General features: G+C 40.0%; 1 protein-coding gene across 2 annotated transcripts in view; it reads right to left on the bottom strand.

Annotated features, from left to right (window-relative positions):
* The window catches only part of SYN2 (synapsin II), a 435,882-nt gene that overhangs the window by 186,108 nt on the left and 222,171 nt on the right, over positions 1-27,603 (bottom strand). For both annotated transcript variants that reach the window (XM_030569938.1, XM_030569939.1), the window contains exons 2-4: positions 18,283-18,340; positions 12,629-12,720; positions 4,586-4,742 (exon numbers count right to left, since the gene is read on the bottom strand). In XM_030569938.1, the coding sequence (XP_030425798.1) occupies positions 4,586-4,742; positions 12,629-12,720; positions 18,283-18,340 (307 nt within the window). The remainder of the gene's footprint in view (positions 1-4,585; positions 4,743-12,628; positions 12,721-18,282; positions 18,341-27,603) is intronic.

The raw sequence follows: 27,603 nt of genomic DNA, 5'->3' as shown, positions 1-27,603 counted from the left end.
AGATGCTTAATGACTTCTTTGTTTCGGTCTTCATTGAGAAGTCTGAAGGAATGTCTAGTATAGTGAATGCTTACAGGAAGAGGGTAGGTTTAGAAGAGAAAATAAGGAAAGAGCAAGTAAAAAATCACTTAGAAAAGTTAGATGCCTGCAAGTCACCAGGGCCTGATGAAATGCATCCTAGAATACTCAAGGAGTTAATAGAGGAGGTATCTGAGCCTCTAGCTATTATCTTTGGGAAATCATGGGAGACGGGGGAGATTCCAGAAGACTGGAAGGGGGCAAATATAGTGCCCATCTATAAAAAGGGAAATAAAAACAACCCAGGAAACTACAGACCAGTTAGTTTAACTTCTGTGCCAGGGAAGATAATGGAGCAGGTAATCAAAGAAATCATCTGCAAACACTTGGAAGGTGGTAAGGTGATAGGGAATAGCCAGCATGGATTTGTAAAGAACAAATCATGTCAAACTAATCTGATAGCGTTCTTTGATAGGATAACGAGCCTTGTGGATAAGGGAGAAGCGGTGGATGTGATATACCTAGACTTTAGTAAGGCATTTGATACAGTTTCACATGATATTCTTATAGATAAGCTAGGAAAGTACAATTTAGATGGGGCTACTATAAGGTGGGTGCATAACTGGCTGGATAACCGTACTCAGAGAGTAGTTGTTAATGGCTCCCAATCCTGCTGGAAAGGTATAACAAGTGGGGTTCCGCAGGGGTCTGTTTTGGGACTGGTTCTGTTCAATATCTTCATCAACGATTTAGATGTTGGCATAGAAAGTACGCTTATTAAGTTTGCGGACGATACCAAACTGGGAGGGATTGCAACTGCTCTGGAGGACAGGGTCAAAATTCAAAATGATCTGGACAAATTGGAGAAGTGGTCTGACGTAAACAGGATGAAGTTCAATAAAGATAAATGCAAAGTGCTCCACTTAGGAAGGAACAATCAGTTTCACACATACAGAATGGGAAGAGACTGTCTAGGAAGGAGTATGGCAGAAAGAGATCTAGGGGTCATAGTGGACCACAAGCTTAATATGAGTGAACAGTGTGATTCTGTTGCAAAAAAAGCAAACATGATTCTGGGATGCATTAACAGGTGTGTTGTAAACAAGACACGAGAAGTCATTCTTCCGCTTTACTCTGCGCTGGTTAGGCCTCAACTGGAGTATTGTGTCCAGTTCTGGGCACCGCATTTCAAGAAAGATGTGGAGAAATTGGAGAGGGTCCAGAGAAGAGCAACAAGAATGATTAAAGGTCTTGAGAACATGACCTATGAAAGAAGGCTGAAGGAATTGGGTTTGTTTAGTTTGGAAAAGAGAAGACTGAGAGGGGACCTGATAGCAGTTTTCAGGTATCTAAAAGGGTGTCATCAGGAGGAGGGAGAAAACTTGTTCACCTTAGCCTCCAATGATAGAACAAGAAGCAATGGGCTTAAACTGCAGCAAGGGAGATTTAGGTTGGACATTAGGAAAAAGTTCCTAACTGTCAGGGTAGTTAAACACTGGAATAGATTGCCTAGGGAAGTTGTGGAATCTCCATCGCTGGAGATATTTAAGAGTAGGTTGGATAAATGTCTGTTAGGGATGGTCTAGACAGTATTTGGTCCTGCCATGAGGGCAGGGGACTGGACACGATGACCTCTCGAGGTCCCTTCCAGTCCTAGAGTCTATGAGTCTATGAGTTTGCATGGGCAATCGTCACTATTGAACACACAGATTTAGATACAGAATGGTGTTTACTATAAATTAAGATTAAAAATAATGAAAATACAGCCCAAATGATCAGAAAATACTTTACATTACCATTTTTAATCTAGTATGTAAGCCAAAATGGGAAGGGCAAGAATCTAAGAAGAAAAATATTCTTGATTTTAGATGTACAACTTCTACTCCAAATAGCAGAGTTCTCCCCTTTCATTTAATTTTTAGATTAGTTCTAACTTTTTCTCCAATATCCTTATTCCATGCTGTAAATCTACATGCTGGATATTAAGGCAGAAGACTAACAAAACAGAATATTACTCATACATCTCGTGGATAATTTAACTGAGTCAGTATGAAAGTTTAACTAAAGTGCATGTCTGTGGTACTAATAAAAGTGAGTGTTGGCAGGTGCATGAGCCTAGTTACTGAAGAGCCTTCTCTAAAGTAAAAGCATTTCTGAAATCGTTAACAGCTCATATAAGTCTTCTGCTTATAGAAGTGATTCTGCCGGTGCACTGTAATGCACATGGGCAAAGATACAGACTATCATCTACATAAGGAACTGAGAGGACGTTAAGGAGAGTAACAGATGCAGGACAAAGGCACTGAGCTATGTTCATATAAACCGTCCACACTTTTTGCATAGCATATAAATTACACGTATAGAAATATCTATAGGTTCAAATCATCCCCTCAGTTATGCATTTGTGAAAACAGCTTTTCAGCAGCAGCTTATAGTTAATGATTAAGAAGATCAGGAAACTAGATGAATATACGTGACCAGTCTGACATTTTAAAATATTATTAATGTACTTATTTCTAAATGGTAATCTCTGAGAAATGTCAAAAGGCATTACTGTGGGCTATGTATAGACCAGGTTTCAAAATTTAAAACACAGACATCTTTTAGTTATCAGCATTTAGAAAGGAAAAAAAATTCTCCTCCACATTCAAATAAAAATAAAAAATCAGCTGAAAAATATTTTAATGTCCTTTTTCTAAAAGCATTTATTTCTGGGCTGAGACTAGTATGGGAAACTTCAGCCAAAAAGGTAATTTTTTGAGCATTAACAAATGGGATTTAGAAGAGAAGTGCCATCTCATTATTACCTATCGTGTCACTACCTCAATTTTATAACCATGTTTGGAAACTCTCTATATCAAATGCCTGAAGTGACTCAGATTAAATATGTCATAGTTTCTGTAACTTTATTACTTGTCTTGTAATGGGCACACTATTAAACAAGCAGCATATGCAACATGACTGAGATCTTTTAGTTTCAAATGTGCAACCTTACATTTGTTTTAACATATTATTTGGAATTTACTAGAATAAAGGTTCAAATAATTCCTGTCTGTTATGGACATGATCAGACTTACATGAGCAAAAGCTTCCTGCTGATTCTTTACATGTGACAAGATCAGCTATGAGAAATCTTTCCCTTTTGCTGGGAGGAAGAACACAGTCATCTGAAAGTCCAGCACAGTGTGCTTACAAAAGCTTTCCCCTGGCTTGCCAAGCTCAGTGCATACCTAAATATTTCAAACTACTCATAGCTCTAACAGCACTAGGAGGAGATTACAATGAGCTTTTATTCATTAACATTTTATTACACCATTATTGCATATAAATGCCACTGATTTTGCCTTATTGCCCAGCTTTATTGCATAAGATGAATCTAAGTATTAAGAAATGCCACACAGAGCAGAAAACAACAGATGCATTAAAATAACATGTGCAGCTATGTAAATAACCTCTCAATTATAGGGCATCTGCTTCAGTTTATCACAACATAAAAGGTTATAAAATTGTGTGCTGTGTACAGTAATGGCGGTCATTTTTCTTTGGAGGGCCTTTCTTAGAAAATGTTAAAAATAAAAATATTGAGGACAGTTAAGAGGACTAGAGTAAAACTTTCCCTCAATGGAAAAAATATGTTGTCAGGTGTATGTTTCCTCCTCATATTTCAGAGGAAAAACCTGTGAATCACTTATTATTTATAACCCACAGTAGTCTCCATTGGGCCATTGACTCTGCTATGAAAAGGGAAAGTAATTGCACCATCCATAATCTTCTTATGCTTCAATCTCAAATGAGCCTTTTACAACAATATATTTTAAGTCAATATTACTGTCCAACACATAACTCTGTAGGCTCTGCTCTGACTCTGCTGCACCAAAAAGAGAACCACGTTCTGTTTTATCCCTCTGTGTTTATAAAGCAAACTTAAACAGAACCTTTGAGGATCTGACAGGCCTGCCTAAGTGCAAGTCTGGACAGGTCTGGTTTGTATAGGCCTACCCAACCACAAGTGGCCCCAGCAATTGCCCTAGGTGTAACCGAGGGCAAAATCTGAGTCCTCGTTAGTACTTACAAGATTATGAAAAGAGCTTTCAAAACAGGGAAGCTAATAGCTTCATATCTCCTTGCTAGAGCACTGCCTAAAAATCATTCACAAGTAGAAAGAAAACAATGGTTAAAAAGTTAGTGTAGATTATGTTAAAAGCCACAAGTCTGAAAAAAAATTCTTAACTCACTTTTCCCAGAAGCTGTGAATAAACACATCCTCCTCAATTGAGGGAGGATGTTAGCAGCATGTGGGCTTTCAGCCAGTTTCCTCACCTTTATTTCATTATTTCAAATATGTTCTCAGTTTTTACTCCTCCTATACTGGCTCATTCATAATGTGACATATAGCAATGCAGCTTGTTTGCTTTCTACTCCTTTCATTGCAGGTCAGCCACTCTGAGGAGTGACTTGATGGCTTGGAATTTAAATTACTACATATAGGAACTCAAAAGAAAATAACCATTTAATTTTTTGCACCAGGAATCTACATTCAAAGCTTTATAATGAACGTATCACTTACCACCCATGGTTTGTCGCAAAAATTATAGATTGACTCTAGGGAGTTGACACTGGGAATACCAGCATAATGCATTCCAATGATTAAGTTACGGAAGTCTTCGTTCTCAGCCATACTGAACGAATGTTGTCGAACAAGAACAAAATCAGGTCTGAATGACCTAAAGAGAAAAGGATATATAACTATTAGGCAATGATTCAAGTATTTTCTCTGATAAAAGAGAATCTTGAAAGGGAACGTTGTAGGAGCTGTTGCAGAGTAGTAGATTAATTAAAATAGCTTTTACAAGAGAGGTAATGAATTCAAGGTCAGAAAAAAAAAAGATTGTTATTGGCTGAAGTACAAAACCAGGTGAACATTGTGATTTTTGAGCTGCAGCTTTGTTGCATCTCTGTTCAGTTTCTTGCTATTAGAGAAGTCATGACTACCAATGGTATCATATACTTGGTATGAAGAATAAGAGCTACAGAGGAATTTCAGGCTACATCTACACCACGAGCTAGCATGTGATTCCCTTGGTCATGTCTATACACTTTTACTAGCTCTCATCATGGTAGCGCCTACATAAATAGTAGTATAGGCATGGTAGCACGGGCAGCAGCAGCAGAGGCATAGTTTAGCCGTGCTGAGCACAAACTCACCTGAAACCAGTGGGTATATACTTAGCATACTTAAGCCATGCCTCCACTGCTACTACATGTGCTACTGTAGCCGCACTGCTATTTATACTCATGCCAGACTGATGAGAGCAGAACAAAAGTGTGTATACGTGAGCAGAGGAATCACACCCCTAACTCGTAGTATAGATAGCCTCAGAGAAGAGTCCAGCCGGTATTCTTACAGATTCAAAAACTTATGCTAGATACTCCCTTCAGTTGCACAGCAGTACATCAACACTTCACTCTGATATACGATATACTATATACCACGTGCATTATCTACACATGTTGTATTTGCAGTATTCCAGCTTCAGTTTTTTACCTTTTGTATCTCAGAGATGCATTGTTTTATCAAAACTTTAAAAGTTAAAGTACTTCACAGCTTTTTTCCTCTCATAAAATTCCTAACCAATGTCCTAATGTTTAACTTTAAAAACATGTGGGCAGTCTTGCTAAATAATTTCAATGTGTATTTTATATAAATCACTGCCACTTCAGTCAAGCAGAATTAGATACTTTAATGTAAAAAGAACAAGAGTACTTGTGGCACCTTAGAGACTAACAAATCTATTTCAGCATGAGCTTTCGTGAGCTACAGCTCACTTCTTCAGATGCACAGAATGGAACACACAGACAGGAGATATTTATACATACAGAGAACATGAAAAGATGGAAGTATGCATACCAACAGGAAGAGTCTAATCAATTGAGATGAGCTATCGTCAGCAGGGGAAAAAAAACTTTTGAAGTGATAATTAAGATGCCCCATAGAAGGTGTGAGGAGAACTTAATATAGGGAAATAGATTCAATTAGAGAGGTTGAAGTGTTCTCCCACTGCTTTTGAATGTTATGATTCCTGATGTCAGATTTGTGTTCATTTATTCTTTTCCGAAGAGACTGTCCGGTTTGGCCAATGTCCATGGCAGAGGGGCATTGCTGGCAGAACACTTCAACCTCTCTAACCACTCAGTGACAGACATGAAGGTGGCAGTTTTGCAACAAAAAAACTTCAAAAACAGACTCCAAAGAGAGACTGAACTCGAATTAATATGCAAATTAGACACAATTAACTCAGGCCTTAACAGAGACTGGGAATGGCTGGGTCATTACACTAATTGAATCTATTTCCCTATGTTAAGTTCTCCTCACATCTTCTATGGGTCATCTTAATTATCATTTCAAAAGTTTTTTTTCCCCTGCTGGTGACAGCTCATCTCAATTGATTAGACTCTTCCTGTTGGTATGCATACTTCCATCTTTTCATGTTCTCTGTATGTATAAATATCTCCTGTCTGTGTGTTCCATTCTGTGCATCTGAAGAAGTGAGCTGTGGCCCACGAAAGCTCATGCTGAAATAAATTTGTTAGTCTCTAAGGTGCCACAAGTACTCTTGTTCTTTTTGCAGATACAGACTAACACGGCTGCTACTCTGATACTTTAATGTGTTTGCTTTATTCCTTTTAACTGAACTTAATTGCTAATGATAAGTCCATTTTAATACAATGGGGGCCTAATTTATCATGAATCAGCTGTCTTCAAAAAGCAGGAAGTGTGGGCAACATTAAATGTAATCCTGTGCAAATATTGAAATAGCTTTAAATAAAACAATTAATGTTTGTCAAATATCCTAGCAGGAAGAACTTAACACCAAGCCAACCTGTAAATGATGCCAGAAAATATTTTTAAAATTTGGAAAACAAGTCTGACCACACAAACTTAGTTTTATCATAACTAAAGGTTTCTTTCTTATCCCTGCATCCTTTAGGCTGAGAAAGTCATCAAATTCCACAGCAGATTAAATACAGTGGGTCAGATTCTGATCTCATTTAGACAGATGTAACCCCAAAGTAACTCCACTGACTTCAACACTAAGCAGTGTAAATGAGATCAGAGTTGGTTCTGTCCCCTGGGAAGGACTTTAGTGGAGTGCTGAAAGATCTCTCCATTCCCCTTGAGTGGCACACGATGGGAAAGTTGAATGGAGGCGATAAAGCCTATCAAACACTCTACTGGGGTGCTTACCCCACTCCTGTCCTTCGGGGCTTAAAACAGTCCAGGAGAGGGCTGTGGCTGGGGAAAGAAGCCTGGGCTGATTGTGGGAAAGTAGGCTCAGCTGGGGCCATGCCCCAATCAGGCCCAGCGGGCCCCTATAAAAGGCAGTGATCCAGAGGCCCAGACAGTCTCTCTCTGTTTGTAGAAGGAGATGGGCCTGCCTGCAGGGGGCTAGAGACAGGGTACCTGAGTGGAGCAGGGCTGGGGAAAGGTAGAGGAGCTAGGGAGCTCCAGCCTGGAAAGCCCCAGGCTGCGGTCTAGCATTGGGGCTAACAGGTAATGGGGGTTGCAGAGGGCAGCCCAGGGGTAGGCAAAGGCAGCAGGTCCAAACCCAACCTTGCCAATGATGAGTAGGTTGATACCGCAGTCTGCCCCAGGGCGCGGGGGCTAGACAATGACTTGCAATAGCCGTATACTGAAGCGAGGTGGGGATAGTGAGTGGGGATTTCCCAGGGAAGGGAGACTCTAAGACTGAGGGGCTACTGCCAGGGGGCAGCACCCCAGATAAAGGGGCACCAGGTCCAGGAGGGATACGGGGGCCAGAGGACAGGCAGATCACCGGCCTGCAGAGGATGCTCTGGGGCTGGAACGAGCTAATTCCTGGAAGTAACCAGCAGGAAGCGCCGCAGGGGTGAGTCCGCTCCTCTACAAACACCAAATTGGGAAGTTAGATGATGCCATAGTTGCCACTATGGAGGATAATGCTATAACAGGAACTGTTCGTGGGAGAACAGTGGCAGAGGGAAACGGAATTACCAGAAACATGCATAACTTCAAATTTCTGTGTGGTTTAGTGTTGTGGCATGACATACTGTTTGAAATAAATGTTGTACGCAAGAAACTCCAAGGTGTTGACCTTCATATAACTGGAGCAATGGAACAATTGGACAAAGCAAAGTCATACCTAGTCTTACTGGTCAGATGAGGGATTTCAAAACGTTCTGAAGAGTGCACCAGAAGTTGGCAGAGGAACTTCACACTGAAGCTATGTCCCCACCCATTCAAGAATACAAATGTCACCGAAGAAAATGACATTTTGATTATGAGGCATGGGATAATCCCTAAGAGACCCCAAACAACAATTCAAAGTTAAATTCTTTAACCAGGTGCTAGATTGTGCAATACAGTCAGTTGAAGAATGTTTCATGCAGCTCAAGGAACACAGCAGTATATTTGGGATGTTGTACGATATTCCAAAACTACACCAGCAATGCAGGGCACTAGAGACAGTGTTGACACATGATGACATGCACGATATTAATGCGAGTGATTTAAGTGATAAATCGAAAGCCCTTACAAGATAAATTTCAGCAGGATCAACTCCAAAGGCTGTTCTGGAATATATGTGCACAAATAAGATGATCACCCTCTTTTCAGATGCTTTTGTTTCTCTGTGCATACTTCTAACACTTCCTGTAACAGTTGCCAGTGGAGAACGCAGCTTCTCCAAGCTAAAGTTAATAAAAACACATCTATGCTCCACAATGACACAGGAAAGGCTGGTCGGCCTTGCAACCATCTCAATAAAGCATTAGCTGGCCCAGACTGTGGACCTTCAGCAGGAAGCAGATCAAATCTTTGCAATCAGGAAGGCACAGAAAGAACCACTTTGATTATTCAAACAGATAAAAACGCCAGTATTTACTATGCAGACAAGAAAAGTTAACTTTCAAATGCCTGAACAGCAAATGTGTTACTTAAAATTTTTGAACAAGGCATTTTAAATTGTTAGTTCTCCTTTATTAGGATAGGTAGCAGAGAAGTACCATGAGAGGAGTAGAACAGGAAGGAGGCAGAACTGAGACCTTTCAAAGTTTTGGCCCAAGCAAGGGGGCATGGAGGCATCATTTGAGCTCCCTGCTTCAGGTGCCAAAATGTTGTGGGCCGGTCCTGGATTGGTGATATCTCAGTCTGGGTTTTGGCCTGGTCCATTATCAGCGTAAGGGTTATTAGCATAATTCAGATATTGATGGGGGTTCTAGTTTCATACACCCCAAAGTATTCAGGTCCATTAGCTTTGGTTTGGGTCTGCTCTAGGGATGTAAAACATTAACCAATAAGCATTACTCTTACCAGTTAACTTGCCTTAACTGTTAACCACCATTCAGCCTGCCGACCCCAGTGGCCCCAGCTCCAGCTGTGCCGCCCTCTGCCGGATTGGCCCCAGCCCCAGCCCCAGCCGCGCCGGCCCCTGCCGGATTGGCCCCAGCCACAAAGGCCAATCTTGTAATTGGTTAACCATACAAATGAAATGTTTTTAATTGTTTAAGTAGTTAACTTTTTAAAAGATATTTACATCCCTAGTTTGCTCCTAGTTCTGATGGTTCAGGTAAGCATCTGAGTTTCTGGATGTTTATCCAAAACTAAACCCAACAAAATCTTCCACTCATCACTATGCTTTACTAAATTAAGCAACTGAAACCTTGAAATTTAGGTACTGGCAATACTGGAGGTGAAGGGAAGCAGAAGACTTAGAATCATAATATTCAGTTTAGATTCATAATATTCCTTAGAAAAAGTTCCTGTGACAGGCTAGCGACAGATTCCCAACCACACTAAATTTCAGGTCTAGAAAAATCAGTGACTAGCTTGAAGCAATTAATCTATGATGAGCAATATAATAATACCAAGGAACAGGGTGCCGAGAGTTGTGGGGCATCAAAGTATATTGTGAATTGGATGGTGTTCATTAGCTTTACAATCAGAAAAAGGAAAAAAATCTCTTAAGAAGATTCAATATTCCCAGTTTGAATGCAGCTGGACATTTGCACCGTTTTCCAAGTATACGGCATAATTTGTCTGGAGCAACATTACAAAGATTAGTAGTTAGATGAAATGGCATTGTAGACTGGACTACAAACTGATAAATTAATGCTTGCTTTTTATCGAGTTATCCTTAGGGGTATTTACAGGGTAGTTCAGAGAACGTGTGATCTAGGTTTCAGTGGGCAATGTCAAGTGCACTGAAGTCTGTGTCATGTAAGGAAATTCAATTTACTGGCACAGTATGGGTAAAAACACTTGAAGGATTAATGATCCTCCTCCTTTATTTTTGCAGAGCAGCCAGGGCAAGGAAGAGACTGCACCTTTATCTTACAAAAAGTAGAAAATCATCGAGGGATTACACATCACCTCAGAGTGTACTGTGCACTTAGACAAAGGAAAAGAATAGAAAGTGCCCCTTTAAATGTAAGCTCTCTGAACTGATCCAAGATGGAACTGACCTAAGTCTCCCTTCCACCCCATATTCTCTCAGTTGAAGACTTTGGTGCATGAGATTTAGAGGAAGGAATGCAAGATGTTTGTACATTCTAATAAGAATAAAGAGAGTGAGTTACAGTTCTGTAACTGACATTGGACAGAAAGTCTACACATGACTGCATATACATACTATAAACACAAACACACATAGAGATGTGTACACAATGCTCACCACTGGCACAAACCCTCCCAAACCCCAAAATCTCAATGTTTTGTGACAAACGTTTTTCCATTTTTTCCAGAATTCCTCCCCCTTTTTTGTGAAAACGAAAGGCAGCTTTTGCAAGTTTAAAAAAATCTTCCTAGTAAACTCTATAAAATGGAAAGTTTCTCTCTTGGGAAAATACTTAAAAATGTATGATTCTGTACAGCTCTGCAAAGCTGTGCTAAAAGTTCCCTTCGAATCACATTAGCAAGTACTACCGAAACATAAGTTTTCTCATCTGAATATTCAGAAATCAAAAACTGCTATTAAATCTCATTATATATATTACAAGTGAAGTCCTCGCCCCACTGAAGTCAATGGGAATTTTTGCCATTGACTTCAATGGGCCACTGTTTCACCCTGAAAGTGGAGCTCTTCCTGTGTCTATCTTCTAAGAGGTTGACTTTGGGGGAAAAAAAAGGTACATGGTGCATATCCTGTTATCTGACCCATACACTAAAAAGTGGCTTAAACGGGGTTTCTTATCAGCTGAACATTTAAAGAACACTCTTCAGTGTACCTCTGCATTCTTATAGGCTGCTATAAAAAAGATGGAGAAAAATTGTTCTCTCTTGCCACACACAGAGGACAGGAGAAGAAGCAGTGGGTTCAAACTACAGGATAGCAGCTTTAGATTCAATCTCAGAAAAAAACTTCCTAATTGTAAGAACAGTAGAACAATGGAACAGACTGCCTAGGGAAGTCATGGAAGCTCCTTCACTGGAGGTGTTCAAAAAGAGACTGGATAGCCATCTGTCTTGGATGATTTAAACACAACAAATCCTGCATTTTGGCAGAGGGTTAGATTAGATGGCCCTGGCCCTTCTAATTCTATGGTTCTATGATTCTAAATGATCCACACCGGTCCAAACATTTAATAGGCTTCAGACAGTGAAGTTTCAAAAAAGGGTGAGATATAGTTAACCAAAAGGCTGCCACAGGAGTTGCATGATTTTTCACTTATTTATGACAAAGGACGTATGTAGAAACATAGTTATATGTTTTAATAAAATTTAAAAGGATAAACTATCATTATTATTTTCAATGCAGTAATGCGGTAGGATATGAGCTTTTCAGGCACATAAGATGACGCAGCCCGAGCCCCAAAAGGCTTGTAATTGAAAAAGATTGCTTGAAGGGTAAGTGAGGCATTTATACTAGATTTCAGTATTGAAAACCATTTTTCCTTTATGACACTGTTTAAACTCCACAGGGAAAACTTCACAATAATATACTTGTGCATAATGTACTTGCGACTGATCGGTGATGTTTCAAACATCTTCAAAACAGAAAGGAAATATTTATACAGGTACACTGGCACATACAAATTACAATAGATTATCTGTTTTCATTTAGGTCCTGATCCTGCACTGGGCCCCGTGTGGAATTCACTGCAGTATAGTGTCAACAAATCTAATAATTGATCTGTGGGGACCAGAAGGAATGTTTAAAGAAAACTGAAAACAAATTAAAGCTTTCAATGCTATGTAGTTCTAGTTCTACACTATTCTGGCAATTCCATTAGGTTGCCACACCCATAAAAATGGTAATAATTTACGGAAGAGATCCTTTGTCAGCTCACTGTTATACTTGCTCACACACAAGTGTCACAACTAGATTTCGTCACACTGTCAGGTTGCTTTCTTTCTTGATGTTTACCCCAGTGAATCTGAGGCATTTCTCATGAATCAGAATTCCTTGTAGCAGGGGTACCACGTTTGGGCAAGTACAGCTACAGAGAAAGGTATCTCTTCTTACTCAAGCATTTTACTAAGGAATTACAGTTAATTCTTTCCTTCAAGGATTACAACTTCTTATGCTTTATTCAGGTGTTCTTTTGTTTCTTTGTTTTGTTTTTTTAAACTTACCTGACAACTTTGGTGCCATTACGGAATGCTTGGATGTCTACGGCATAACTGCCATCAGCATGGGCTATCAAGTTGATCTCTGAAAATTGTGCCTATGAAAAAAGACTCAGATAAGTCAACCTGCTTTTATTTTACCCACATTTTAACTAACTTCCTTCTCTTTATTTTAAACATTAGCATTTAATTGCCAATGTTGTGCCTGAAACATAACTAGTATTAAAAACAAATATTTTTCACCTAAAAAAGTCTGGCACATACACATCACCACAAGTTTGCCACAATTCTAACATACTAAAAGAAAAAAATGGGCTAAAGCATGAATATATACATAGTAAAGGCCTATTTGGGGCTCATACACAGGATGAGCATATATCCTTCTTCATCTCTGTATCAAAGGGTTGATATTTATTTTTTTTTTCTGTATGGCATTTCAGTGGGAAATTAATAGAAAGACTACTTAAAGTTATAGCCTATGTTTTCCAGAAACCATATTACCAAACTGTGAATTAGCGGCATATACCATACGTAAACAGAGTACCTGCTTACAGCATGTATATCAATGTCCTTACATATGCACACTTTTTCTGTATTATGTACATTTATTTTTCTTCTAAAGAGGTTCCACATCCAGTATCCTCTACACAGCACTACACAGTCAAAATTCACAAATGCAGAATTTCTGTTAGAGAGATATTTTCTCACACTAGAAATGTGACATTTACAAGGACAATAATTCAATTCCATACTATTCGTGAGCTATTTGAAATAAAAGGACAGGATGTTTTTCACTTATGTAAAAGCAGCAAAGAATCCTGTGGCACCTTATAGACTAACAGACGTTTTGGAGCATGAGCTTTCGTGGGTGAATACCCACTTCCTCAGATGCATGTAATGGAAATATCCAGGGGCAGGTATATATATGTGTGCTAGCAAGCAAGCTAGAGATAACGAGGTCAGTTCAATCAGGGAGGATGAGGCCGTGTTCTAGCAGTTGAGGTGTGAAAACCAAGAGAGGAGAAACTGGTTCTGTAATTGGCAAGCCATTCACAGTCTTTGTTCAATCCTGAGCTGATGGTGTCAAATTTGCAGATGAACTGAAGCTCAGCATTTTCTCTTTGAAGTCTGGTCCTGAAGTTTTTTTGCTTCAGGATGGCCACCTTAAGGTCTGCTATAGTGTGGCCAGGGAGGTTGAAGTGCTCTCCTGGGTATTGTAGTTTTGAGAATGCTTGGTGGAGATTTTGTAGGTGTTGGTCTCTGTCTGAGGGGTTAGAGCAGATGCGGTTGTACCTCAATGCTTGGCTGTAGACAATGGATCGTGTGATGTGCCCGGGATGGAAGCTGGAGGCATGAAGGTAGGCATAGCGGTCGGTGGGTTTTCGATATAGAGTGGTGTTAATGTACAATACCCGCACGAGGAAATAAGGAAACAGATCAACAGAGCCAGACGTGTACCCAGAAGCCTCCTACTGCAAGACAAACCCAAGAGAGAAACCAACAGGACTCCACTGGCCATCACATACAGCCCCCAGCTAAAACCCCTCCAACGCATCATCAAGGATCTACAACCCATCCTGGACAATGATCCCACACTTTCACAGGCCTTGGGTGGCAGGCCAATCCTTGCCCACAGACAACCTGCCAACCTGAAACATATTCTCACCAGTAACTGCACACCACACCATAATAACTCTTGCTCAGGAACCAATCCATGCAACAAACCTCGATGCCAACTCTGCCCACATATCTACACCAGCGACACCATCACAGGACCTAACCAGATCAGCCACACCATCACTGGTTCATTCACCTGCACATCCACCAATGTAATATACGCCATCATATGCCAGCAATGCCCCTCTGCTATGTACATCGGCCAAACTGGACAGTCTCTACGGAAAAGGATAAATGGACACAAATCAGACATTAGGAATGGCAATATACAAAAACCTGTAGGAGAGCACTTCAACCTCCCTGGCCACACTATAGCAGACCTTAAGGTGGCCATCCTGCAGCAAAAAAACTTCAGGACCAGACTTCAAAGAGAAACTGCTGAGCTTCAGTTCATCTGCAAATTTGACACCATCAGCTCAGGATTGAACAAAGACTGTGAATGGCTTGCCAATTACAGAACCAGTTTCTCCTCTCTTGGTTTTCACACCTCAACTGCTAGAACACGGCCTCATCCTCCCTGATTGAACTGACCTCGTTATCTCTAGCTTGCTTGCTAGCACACATATATATACCTGCCCCTGGATATTTCCATTACATGCATCTGAGGAAGTGGGTATTCACCCACGAAAGCTCATGCTCCAAAACGTCTGTTAGTCTATAAGGTGCCACAGGATTCTTTGCTGCTTTTACAGATCCAGACTAACACGGCTACCCTCTGATACTTTCATTTATGTATAGTCTTTCATCTACATAGACTCCCAATGCTCTTTACTATAACACCGCACAGCAGAATAATTGAAATGCACCCTGCTATAGTGTTTTGGTTGGATAGATGAAGGCATCTTTGCTGTCCCGGATACCAATACAGAAGGCTCACTGAAAACTGGAGTCAGCGGAAGTTTGCCTAAGTAAACCTGTGTATGAGCCTCAGAGCTTGGCCATGCAAAGTGCTGATTAATCTGACCCAATCCAGCAAAGCACTTAAGCATGTGCTTAACTTTAAGCATGTGACTAGCCCATTGAATTTAAACACACACTTAAGTGCTTTGATGGAGAGGGGCCAGAATGCTCTGGACCTTGCTGGACGAAGCCCTCGGCACATAGTTTTTACATGAAATTGATAACATACACACTGTACAATGGAAATGTCAGAAGTCATGAATATACATCTAAGAACTGAGGCTGTTACAGCAACATTAATTAAGAATATGTTTAATTTGATACTGGCTTCTAATCTTTCCCATTAATTAATCAGGTTAAAAAGACCAATTCCAGGGGCCTGCCTCCTCACAGTATCCTAATCATGTGTTTTGACATTGAATTAAAAATTTGACAAGTGCTAGAAAGGCTGCAGGTTTATTTTTGTATATAATAAATGGGTCTAAGTGCTCCAGTGGACAGTGGGTCAAATTCTTGACATCTGTGTTGGAAAGAAGGAAAATGATTTCACAGTACAGGAAAGTGCTCTGATATTCAGAGCAACGGTGAGCAGGATTCTCATCTCATGGAAGCTTGTCCGTAAGGTGCAACATGCCCTACAATTTCTTGGTATAACTGTGTGTAACAAATGCAGCAAGTAGTAAGGCAAATGTGACACTAAGAATTCCCCCTGCTCAGGACTCAGTGGGGAGGGGGATTGATGACTGTACCCCATCTACCTTTCCATTAGACTACATTTTCTCTGGGCCCTCCACGAACTTGTGTACTCCAGTGCCGAGGTAGGGAGAAGTCTGCAGTTTTCTTGCACTTTCCAAGTCCTGCATTTCAGCACTATGCTGTTTGCTCAGTGTCTGAACCCTCTACCTGCATTATGATGTTCAGGAAGTCCAACATGCTGATAATGCACTGCTGGCAGTTATGAACTATAAAATATTAAAATAGTGTCAGTGACTCAGGTTAATTGCACAGTCAGAAACATCTGTTACCATGGGATTAGTAGGGTCCACAAAAATAAAAAAACTGCTCTAACTTTCACTGTCCCATCCACAAAAAGCAGATCCCAACACTGCAACAGACTCTGTGCCAAGAGAATCCTTAAGCCCGTGTGGTGCTCCAAATGACTTCAATGTGTCTCCACACTAGGGTTGCCAGGAATCCAGTTTTCGACAGGAATGCCCAGTCAAAAAGGGACCCTGTCAGCTCCCGTCAGCACTGCTGACTGGGCCACTAAAAGTATGGCTGGCAGTGCAGCAGGGCTAAAACAGACTCCCTGCCTGCCCTGGCTCCACACGGCTCCCAGAAGCAGTGGCATGTCCTCTGTCTGGCTCCTACATACAGGGGCAACCAGGAGGCTCCGCACATGGCCCCCCAACCAGAGTGCTGGCTCTGCAGCTCCCACTGGCCAGGCACCGCCAACCGCCTGCCAACCTCCTGCACCAGCCCTGAGGTCCCTCCTGCACTCCAAACCTCTCTTCCTGCCCCCACCCAGAGCCTGCACCCCCCAAACTCCAACCCTCTGCCCCAGCCTGGAGCCTCCCCTACACACTTCAAACCCCACAGCCTCATCCCCCAAGCCAGGAGCGCCCTCATGTACCCCAAAACCTCATCCCCAGCCCCACCCCAGAGCCTGCACCCCCCAAACCCCAACCCTCTGCCCCAGCCTGGAGCCTCCCCCACACACTTCAAACCCCACAGCCTCATCCCCCAAGCCAGGAGCGCCCTCATGTACCCCAAAACCTCATCCCCAGCCCCACCCCAGAGCCCGCATCCCCATTCAGAGCCCTCACCCTCTCCCACACCCCAACCTTCTGTCCCAGTCTGGTGAAAATGAGCAAGTGAGCAAGCCTGGGGGAGAGCAAGTGAAGGAGGGAGTGGAGAATGGAGTGAGTGGGAGGTGTAGGGGAGCAAGGGTGTTCGGTTTTCTGCAGTCGGAAAGTTGGCAACCCTACTCCACAAGGGTACTGCTTGTGTGACATGAACTACAGGATTGGATCTATGTCTGAACTATATTTTAGGTCCAGATAATATGCCTCCCTTTTTCCTAACCCCAACAACACTCCTGCTAATCCCCACAAGACTTTCTATGCTTCTGAGTTAAAAATGTGGATTAGATTCTCAGCTGTCATAAAGCAATGTGGTTACATTCAATTCAGTAGAGCTATGTTGGATTTACATTAGCTGAGGACCTGGCTCCCGATGTTTTGTTCTCTCAGGGCCTTATTCAAAGATTCCAGAGACAAAACAATCCCTTTTAAGTGGAAAAAAAATACGGAAAATATTCATGGCTACATTCCCTTTTACAACCAGTCATTGAAAGCACTCAAAGAACATGTTTATTGCCCTTTTCGGAATCTAATTCAAGTGAAATCTGTATAAATCTTCTAAGGCACTCGAGATATATATGGCTTTAGCCCATGTTTTAAAAGTGCTAAAACTGCAGTTGGGGTACATATACATTTTAAAATTAAGAAGGCAATAGAGTGAACCAGAAAAAGCCAAAATTCAGTCCTACTCATCCTTGGGGAAATCAGTTGTCTGTAGCTAACCCTTCTGATCATTTCATATTTTTACCACTACGCATAGCTATAAGGATACTCTAGTAAGAGCTGCATTAAAATGAAAATGAATACTTGAAACTTTTATTGCAGTCTCCTGAGGCTGTATCCCAGGGCCATAGCAAGGGTTGGGATAATCAGGCACAACAGTGAAGGGACCAGAGTCATGACACTGGACTATAATGCGCCATGCCACCAACACAAGGACATCAGAAAAAACAGTTAATGGGGGGTGGGCACTTAAGGTCCCCCCTCAAAAGTACCCCTTCAATTAAATAAGTTTGATTTTGCCACATTCATAACTTACAACAAAATTTCACAGTAGCAAAATTTTCATGAAGCTTTTGGCATTGCTTAAGAAATTCCATAAAAGAAGAGCTAGCAAATTCACATCCTATTTAACCCACTTACACTCTCTGAATTTTCAAGGGACTATATAGAAAATGATAAATAAATATTTGTAACATCTAGAGTAAATAGTTTAGTTACCTGTTCAACTCTGATGTCATATTCCCCGTGGACCTTTTTCCCACGAAAGCACTTGACCCTGAAAAAGGAAAAATGTCACCAAGTTATGTACAGTAATGCACATTAGTGTACTTGAGAAAGGACATGTGACAGTCAGTCACCAGGTTTAGTTTTCATATGATTTTCTGTGTATTATAAATATATATACATAACTGATTATTTCACATTGGTCTATTTTACATACCCATATCCTCACACTAGCCATCTCTTCTCTTTCATTTCAGTTATGGTATTCAGAAAAATCAGTATGCTTCCACCACAAGAGGTATCCCAAATGTTGTTGTTATAACACACTTTAATCGATATATATTATAATAATAAAATGGTTACTTATGACAAGATGTGATCCTGATTCCATTAAAAACAATGGCAAAATTCCATTTACTTTTATGCAAAAAGGGTCCTAGAATGAATCATGTCAATCTATATGTTCTCAGTTTACTCAGAAGCCTCTACTAGGACAAACTCTGCAAAATCTTGCTCAAAAGGTCAAAGAGTTGTCACCTGCCTTTTAAATGAACTTTCAGTGATGACCCTAGATGTGACACTCAATGAATATCTGGGTGACCAATTTACAACACTATCACACCAACCTACCATACTACAAATATATTTATATTCCACTAGAGACAAAACAGGACCAACACATTTTGACAATGTGTTCCTCTGTATTTGTTGTATTACTTAGCTTTGGGTTTTTTTAGCAGATATTTTTGGAGGAGGATTTTACTTCAAATTGGCATGCTAAACAGTCATTCTATTACGAAGTATTAATTTTATTTCCAAAATATTAAGCCTTGGATTCCAAGCAGAATTTCATAGCTCTTAAAATAAGAAAACCAAAGGCATATACCAACACTATAATACTGTTCCTCCTTTCTACATCAGTCTCTTGTTTGACACCAGTGTTGCCCCTCTGCTGAGTGGGAGCAGTTGTCTAGGGCCTTGCAGGTTAGTTTCTAGTGGAGGAGAAATCAGAAAGGTTGAGTCTGGGTATATTCCAAATGTAACTTGCTTTATTTATACACAGATACAAATCCTGAAATGAGATGGTCAAATAGCAATGACTTCTTATAGGCATCTCAGTTCAACACCAACCCCTGATTCCCAAGGAACAACTCTGCCTCAAGAATTGACTCTAAACAGAGATCAAACTCTTCTGCTGCTCAAGCAGTTCCCTCTGTCCTCAAGCTATTCCTGCCCAAAACCACTACATAATCCACCACACCACCACAGAATGTCTTCCCAAGAGTCAAAACTTGCTATCACAATAAGAAAAAGAAAGACACAATGTATAACTGACATCTGCCACAACAATACTTATTACACTAAAATCTTTCTTACTGAGAAAAAACAATTATGACATGGATTTTGTATAGCAAGCATCTTATTAATTAACTTTGCCCCAATTATTCTCCCATTGAAGTAACTGACATTTCACCACTGAGTTCAGTGGTAGCCAAATCAGGCCCCTAATAATCAACTAAAAAAAAAGTCTCTGGCTAAAATATTTCCCAAGTATCTATTAGCAGTGAAAGATGATAGCTGAGACAGTAAGGAACAGATAAAGTGAATTTTCACTGTGCTATGGCATGCAGAAGAAAAATATGCTTCAATTCATGCAGTAAGTATAACCGGTGAGGAGAGAACAAGGAACACCAGATTTGCAATGGAAATCTATTGCTGATGCTGTAACAGGTTTCAGTTTCATTGCGTTCCCTATAGTAGGTACATCTTCAGTAGACATGGTATTATGTGGTTCATTTTTGCTCGTGATTTACATAGAAATTAAATATACAGTACCATAATTTTTTAACTAAAAAAATTACTATTAACCACAAGTATTCCTTTCCAATTACATTCTGAAATATCATATGGTTACTGTGTAACTGATCTTTGAATTGGCTAAATACAGGGCACACAGCACTACATTTTTTGCATATTAAAGGAGAGCTGTCAACTTAATTATTTGTAATTACCATAATTTAAATAATCCAGTTTCCACAATCTACCATTCTTTAAACAGTGTATCCTAAAATTATTTTTTAAATTTTCCTTTAAAATACTGTTTAATGGGCTTTTATAAAAGTTTTCTCATCAAGAGAGAAACGGATTGAACAATTATATCGGGAAAAAGGTAAAGGTGAGTTCACACAAAATGCTGTCAAATGCACAAAGTAAAAATTCTGAAAAATAGAAAGATATATTTTTGCTATCTTATTTCATTTATAGCAATGTTAGACGTACTTATAACTATGGAAGGTACAAAACATTCAGGCCAAAATGTGACTTGTTTTGACAGTCTCACTTTAGTATAAGTAGTCAATAAGTGGGAACTCTTTGCCAATCAGAATAAGGGCCAGAATACAGCATTCCCAAATGGGCTTATAGCATATATAAGCAAGCTTTAAAAGATAAACTATTTTATATATACACACGGAAAATATATTCATTAATGGCAGCTTCTTGAAGATGCTTAGAGGTTTTTAATGTTAGAATACAGAAAACACCAATGGAGACAGGCTCCAGTTCATCAAGATACATACAGATGTGCCTAACTTTAAACATGAGTAGTCCCACTGAACTCAGTGAAACTACTCACCTGCTTAAAGGTAGGCACATCCTTAAAAACTAACTGAATAGGGGCTATAGTGATCAGAGAGAAGGTAAGGTGATCAAAGATGCACAACAAAGACAATTTATGACATGGATGTCATGTTTGAACATTTTTACCCAAATGATTGATATGATGTTGTGAAACATCTACTTGTGTGCTCCTGGTTGCATTCTGGGTCCATGAATCCCAAGCTTGTATATGCTTCATTGTCTTTTGCAATGTTAATTAACGACCTCCCAAGACAATGCACCAAAGCTAATTCAGACCAGTTTAATACAGTAGCAAAGAAACTCCGGTTGTCTTCATGTACTGTATCATCCAGAAGATGACAGCAAATCCAAGAACCCATAAGGCCTGGAAAAAAAACTGTAACAGATTCACATTGGAACAAAGATGCGGAGTTTCAAAGATGTGGCGCATAGCCACAGGTGCATAGCTGCTCAGTAAAAGACCTTATGTGTACAGCAGTGTGTAGCTTAATTGCCCAGACAGGTTACCATTAGAAAATTAGGGACTTAGCTTTTACAAAATGCTAACAGCCTATTCCTGCTCCACAGACTCCAATTGCAAAACTCCTGTTGATTTCATTAGCAGCAGGAAGGGGTTTTGTGTTTTATTTTCACTACAGTAATGGATGAGGTAAATATGATATGTGATACAGTGCAAAATGATCTTAATTTAAATAGAACTACATTGGTTCCAGAAATTAATGGTACAACAAGGCTGCCTTTTGGCATACTGAAAAATAAGTTTAGAACACGATTCAGCTTTCTGAATAAGTTTCAAGAGACCATTTAAAGACATCTCCAGTCTCACACTGTTTTCTCTAACAAATGCCAAGAACTGATTAATTCCATGGCTGAGGAAACGGAACTAAAAGTTTGTAAAATTGTTTTTTTTAAAGTTCATCCTTGAAAGAAACAGCAGGAGTCATTTATTTCTCAAGATGACTGGGATCTATTTTCTATATTGGCACATGTACTACATCTCAATTTAGGTTAAATACTGTCCATTAGATTCACCTTTTCTTTTTAAACATCCTTTGGATGAGGCAATCATTAAACAACTGATCTCTGGAATGATTCACATTTCAACAAATGACTTCAGCTTTGAAAATAAACAGTAATAGTAAGTGCTAAGTGATGCCATCTGGTGTGTGACAACAAATGTTAAACATGACGGAACTGGAAATACTTTAAGTGACTTAATTCCATAGTAGCATTAAAAACTGCAACGTGCCATACATACCCTCTCTCAACATTTTACAGTACACTGAAAGAGTCTGCTTTGAATTTCACTAAAACATACATTATGGTCATGGTTCCCTAGTATCAGATGATTAAACACTGGGCAATTTTTAATGTGTTTATTAGCTGTGCACTAGGATCTAATTCAAATTTAAATGTACCCCTCAATTCCCAGAAAATGCAGTACCACCCTACCTTAATTATTCCCAGCATGTTAACATAAGAAATGTGCAGTTATATCATTTATTAAATTCATGTTCTTGTAGTAAAAAAAAGGAGATGGAAAGAATTAGCTCCTACTATGGTGGTGGTGGTGGTTTATTTACAAAAGTTTCGCTTAAGTACAGTTGGAAATTCCCATAGTGTCTTATCACTTTTGGCAATGGGTGTGAATCTCTCCATTACAGCTACTGACACATTTCCATGGAAGATAGGTAAGGTGAGACCAAGGCTAGGATTTCTAGACAAGATTTTTTTTAAAGAGTATTGTTAGCTGTCAGATTAACAAAACATACTGCATCAGAAGAAAGTAAAAAATAGCAGCTCAGTGTTGATAGTGTAATACGCTAGTGTGTAGGGGAGAAGAATGATGGATACTTTTTTCTTTCTCTATTAAATTAACTGTATAAACAGCTGCTTGCCAGAACATAATGTACAGGAAATGGACAGGTATTAATATTTATGTCCTCTACTGAAGTTGTCAGCATCAGCACTTACATACAGGATCTTCTGAAAATGAACAAAAATATTTACACGTTTCATATTCTGGGTAAAATCTCTCATCTTTTAAATCACACAACTGTGCAATATAGTTGTCAGAGATGCAGCTGAATGTGAACTAAGTGCTAGCTATGCAGCTTTGGCAACAGCAATAAATGAAGTAGAGAAAATTTAAAAATATGCTGAATAAATAAGAGAGAGAAGGTGGGTAAGGTAACATATTTTTTCAGACCAACTTCTCTTCATGAAAGAGACAAGCTTTCAAGCTCACACAGAGCTCTTCTTCAGGTGAGCATTATGTAAGCTCCCCAAAACTTGTCTCTCTCACCAACAGAAGTTGGTCCAATAAAAGATATTACCTCACATACCTTATCTCTCATATATGCTGGGACCAACATGACTACAACAACACCACTGCCAACAACACCTGAATAAATAAGAAAGCCCTGCAATGTTTTCCTTTTAACATAGGGACATTACACTGGACCCCCAAATTATGTAAACAACAATATACATTTCTATAGCACCTTATCATATCACAAAGCATCCCCTATAGAGCAAGAAAGCATGACAACTGGCCCTGATTACAAACCCGAACTAAGGTATTGATTAAACAGAAGAATAGCAGGGTTCCCTTCTGGAGGAAAAAAAGGGACAGTATGAAGATACATGTATTTTCCTGAGTCGGTTTTGCAAGCCACAATAGTCCAGCTTCCATAACTGCAAGTCACCACTCAAACCCTTATATTAGCTAATTAATGCAATTCCTACATAATGATGAATGAGAAGGTTGCACATATCAATATTCAGATTTTAAAACTAATTTAAGACTGAAGTCTAAGTCGCAGAGGTCTTGGAAAGACACACTCTATATTTTAACATCTATTGCACATAGAAAACAATAGATCTCTGGACATAAGTATAACTTAAAAAAAATATAGTTCAGGGACCTATCCTGCAGACTTCGTGCTCAGACTTAACATTGTGCATGTGAGTAGAATGGGGGGGTTGGATGGAACAGGAGTCCTGGGGGGGTCATCAGGGGGCGAGAAGCAGGAGGGGTTGGATAGGGGGTGGGGCCAGGCCGGGCCACGCCTGGCTGTTTGGGGAGGCACAGCTTCTGCTAAACGGCCCTCCATACAATTTTGGAAACCCGATGCAGCCCTCAGGCCAAAAAGTTTGCCCACTCTTGTTCTATAGCCATATAAATAAAAAGAAAACAGGGAAAGAAGAAATGGGATCGCTAAGCAGTGAGATGGGGTGGAGATTAAAGGTAATCAAGGCATGGCCCAGCACCTAAACAAATACTCTGCCTGAGTTTTTTATAAGGGTGCTGAGGAGCTTAGGGGTAGTGGCAGGGCAGCTAATGGAAATGACGATATGGAAGTAGAAATAACCTCATCCGAGGTAGAAGTCAAACTCAAACATATTAAGGGGACTGAATTGCTGGGCCTGAATACTAAAAGAACCAGAACATGAAATTGTAACCCCAATACCACAGATTTTTTATGAATCTGTGAAATCAGGGTCATACCCTATGACAGGAGGATTGCTTATATAGTATCTGTTTTTAAGAAAGGAGAAAAAAACTGATCCAGTAAACTACACGTCTGTTAATTTAACCTCAATTGTATGCAAAGTCTTAGAACAAATTTTGAAAGAGAAAACAGTAAAAAACATTGAGGTAAACAGTAACTGGGATCAAATACAACATGGTTTTACAAAAGGCAGATGGTGCCAGACTAAGCTGATCATCTTTCTTTGAGAAGATAACTAATTTTTTACACAAAGGAAATGCAGTAGATCTAATCTACCTGGATTTCAGTAAGGCTTTTGATACAGTTCCACATGGGAAATTATTAGTTAAACTGGAAAAGATGAAGATTAATACGAGAATTGAAAGGTGGATAAAGAACTGGTTAAAGGTGAGACTACAGTGGTCACACTGAAAGGTGAACTGTCAGGGTGGAAGGAAGTTACTAGTGGTGTTCCTCAAGGATCAGTCTTGGGACCAATCTTTAACATTTTTCTTAATGACCTTGGCACAAAAAGTGGAAGTGTGCTAACAAAATTACAAAAGACACAAAGTTGAAAGGTATTGCCAATATGGAGGAGAACCAGAATATCATACAAGAAGATCTGAATGACTTTGAAAATTGGAGTAATATAAATGGGATGAAATTTAATAGTGCAAAGTGCAAGGTTATACACATAGAGACTAACCATAAGAATTTTTGCTGTAAACTAGAGACATATCAACTGGAAATGACAGAGGATAAGAAAGATCTGGATGTACTGGTTTAAAAAAAATTGGAGATATACCTATCTCCTAGAACTGGAAGGGACCTTGAAAGGTCATGGAGTCCAGCCCCCTGCCTTCATTAGCAGGACCAAGTACTGATTTTTGCCCCAGATCCCTAAGTGGCCCCCTCAAGGATTGAACTCACAACCCTGGGATAACAGGATGACTACGAACTGCCAATGTGATGTGGCCATGAAAAAGGCTAACGTGATCCTAGGATCCAAGGTATTTTTAGCAGGAAGTGTGTTGAGTATCATTATACAAGGCACTGATGAGACTTCATATGGAATACTGTATGCAATTCTGGTCTTCCGTTTTAAAGAAAGGTGAATTCAAACTGGAACAGGTGAATAAAAGGGCTACTAGGATGAGCAGAGGAATGGAAAACCAACTTTTTGAGAGGAAACTCAAAGAGCTTGGCATGTTTAGCCTAACCAAACGAAGGCTGAGGGGAGATATTAGTCTCTAAAAATACATCAGAAGGATAAATACTAGGAAGGGAGAGGAGTTAAGTTAAGTCTCAGTGCTGACACAAGAACAAATGGATATCAATGGTGATCAACAAGTTTATGCTTGAAGGTTCCTAACAGTCAGAAGAGTAAAGATCAAGAACAGCCTTCCAAAGGGAGCAGTGGCGGCAAAAACCCTAACTGGCTTCAAGATTGAGCTTCATAAGTTTATTGAGGTGATGGTATGATGAAATCTAGAATGGTATATATCCAATTTGTGACTACTAGGAGCAAATATCCCCAAATAGCCAGTGATGGGTCACTAGATGGGGAGGGCTCTAAGATACTAAAGACAATTCTTTCCCAGTGTCTGGCTGTTGGGTCTTGCCGAAATGCTCAGGTTCCAACAGACTGCCATGTTTGGGGTTGGGAAGGAATTTTCCTGAGGTCAGATTGTCAGAGACCCTGGAGTTTTTTGGACTTTCTCTGCAGCATGGCGCCTGGGTCACTTGCAGGTTTAAATTAGTGTAAAATGGTGGATTATCTGTAACTTGAAGTCTTTAAATCATGATTTCAGGACTTCAGTAACTCAGCCCAAGTTATGGGTCTATTACAGGAGTGGATTGGTGAGCTGCTATGGCCTGCAATGTGCAGGAGAGCAGACTAGATGATCATGACGGCCCCTGCTGGCCTTAAAGTCTATGAGTCTTAGCACCTGGAAGTTAAGTAATTTGCCCAAGATACATGGCAATCAGGAATAAAATCAATGTATCCTGAGTCCCTGTCCACTGGAACACCCTGCTCCCTTGAAATGATAGGTTCTGAAAGGTGTGCTGAAGACCTGGAAATAAGTATTTTCTAGCAGGCATGCACACATTCTCTTCCCCGCCTCAGTGCTCTCTTTCATTTCAATGCTTTCTTATGTCTTAAGCATAAATTTGCTTAATATCATTTATGGGCAGAGGAAAATTTCTCCAAAGCCAACGTTAATACATATTTTTGTGAAAGTTATGGACTTTCATCCACCAAGCTGAATTTAAAACACTCAACAAACTTAAACTCACCCCTGAGAAATAAAAATCATCAGAAATCACCTCTCTATTGTTTTTGGCACCGTATTTTGTGTAGTTATTAAGGTATAACCTCTAGGCAGTAGCTACCCTTTAGAATGACTTTTAGAGAGATTCAGGCAGGAAGAAACTATGATATTTTTCAGCATCAAAGAAGAATTACACTGCAGCTAACAATAATTATACCACAGGTAACAATAATATGTTCAGTATTGAAGAAGAATTACACCACAGTTAACAATAAGCATTTCTTCAAAATCTACCTGCTCACACATTCTTTTAAAACAATGTCAACAAAAGAACCATTTGATGACACGTTGGTCTACACTACGCATTTAAACCAAATTTAGCAGCGTTAAACCGATTTAACCCTGCACCCGTCCACACAACGAAGCCCTTCATATCGATATAAAGGGCTCTTTAAACCGGTTTCTGCACTCCTCCCCGACGAGAGGAGTAGCGCTGAAATGGGTATTGCCATGTCAGATTAGGGTTAGTATGGCCGCAAATCGACAGTATTGGCCTCCGGGCAGTATCCCAAAGTGCACCATTGTGACCGCTTTGGAAAGCCATCTGAACTCGGATGCACTGACCAGGTAGACAGGAAAAGCCCCGCAAACTTTTGAATTTCATTTCCTGTTTGCCCAGCGTGGAGAGCTCACCGGCACAGGTAACCACGTAGAGCTCATCAGCACAGGTAACAATGCTGTCTCCTGAGAATCGAAAAAGAGCTCCAGCATGGACTGCATGAGAAGTATGCTGGAGAGGATGGGGAGAGGATTTCGTGATAACAGAACACCATCCCAAAAGATGAAATGAAAAAACATTTGAAAAAATTTCCAAGGCCATGATGGAGAAAGGCCACACACAGTGCCGT

This window comes from Gopherus evgoodei, chromosome 7, assembly GCF_007399415.2.
Source record: "Gopherus evgoodei ecotype Sinaloan lineage chromosome 7, rGopEvg1_v1.p, whole genome shotgun sequence".
Classification (NCBI taxonomy): domain Eukaryota; kingdom Metazoa; phylum Chordata; order Testudines; family Testudinidae; genus Gopherus; species Gopherus evgoodei.
Note: the sequence above shows the minus strand (reverse complement) of the source record. Positions and strands in the feature narration are given on the sequence as shown.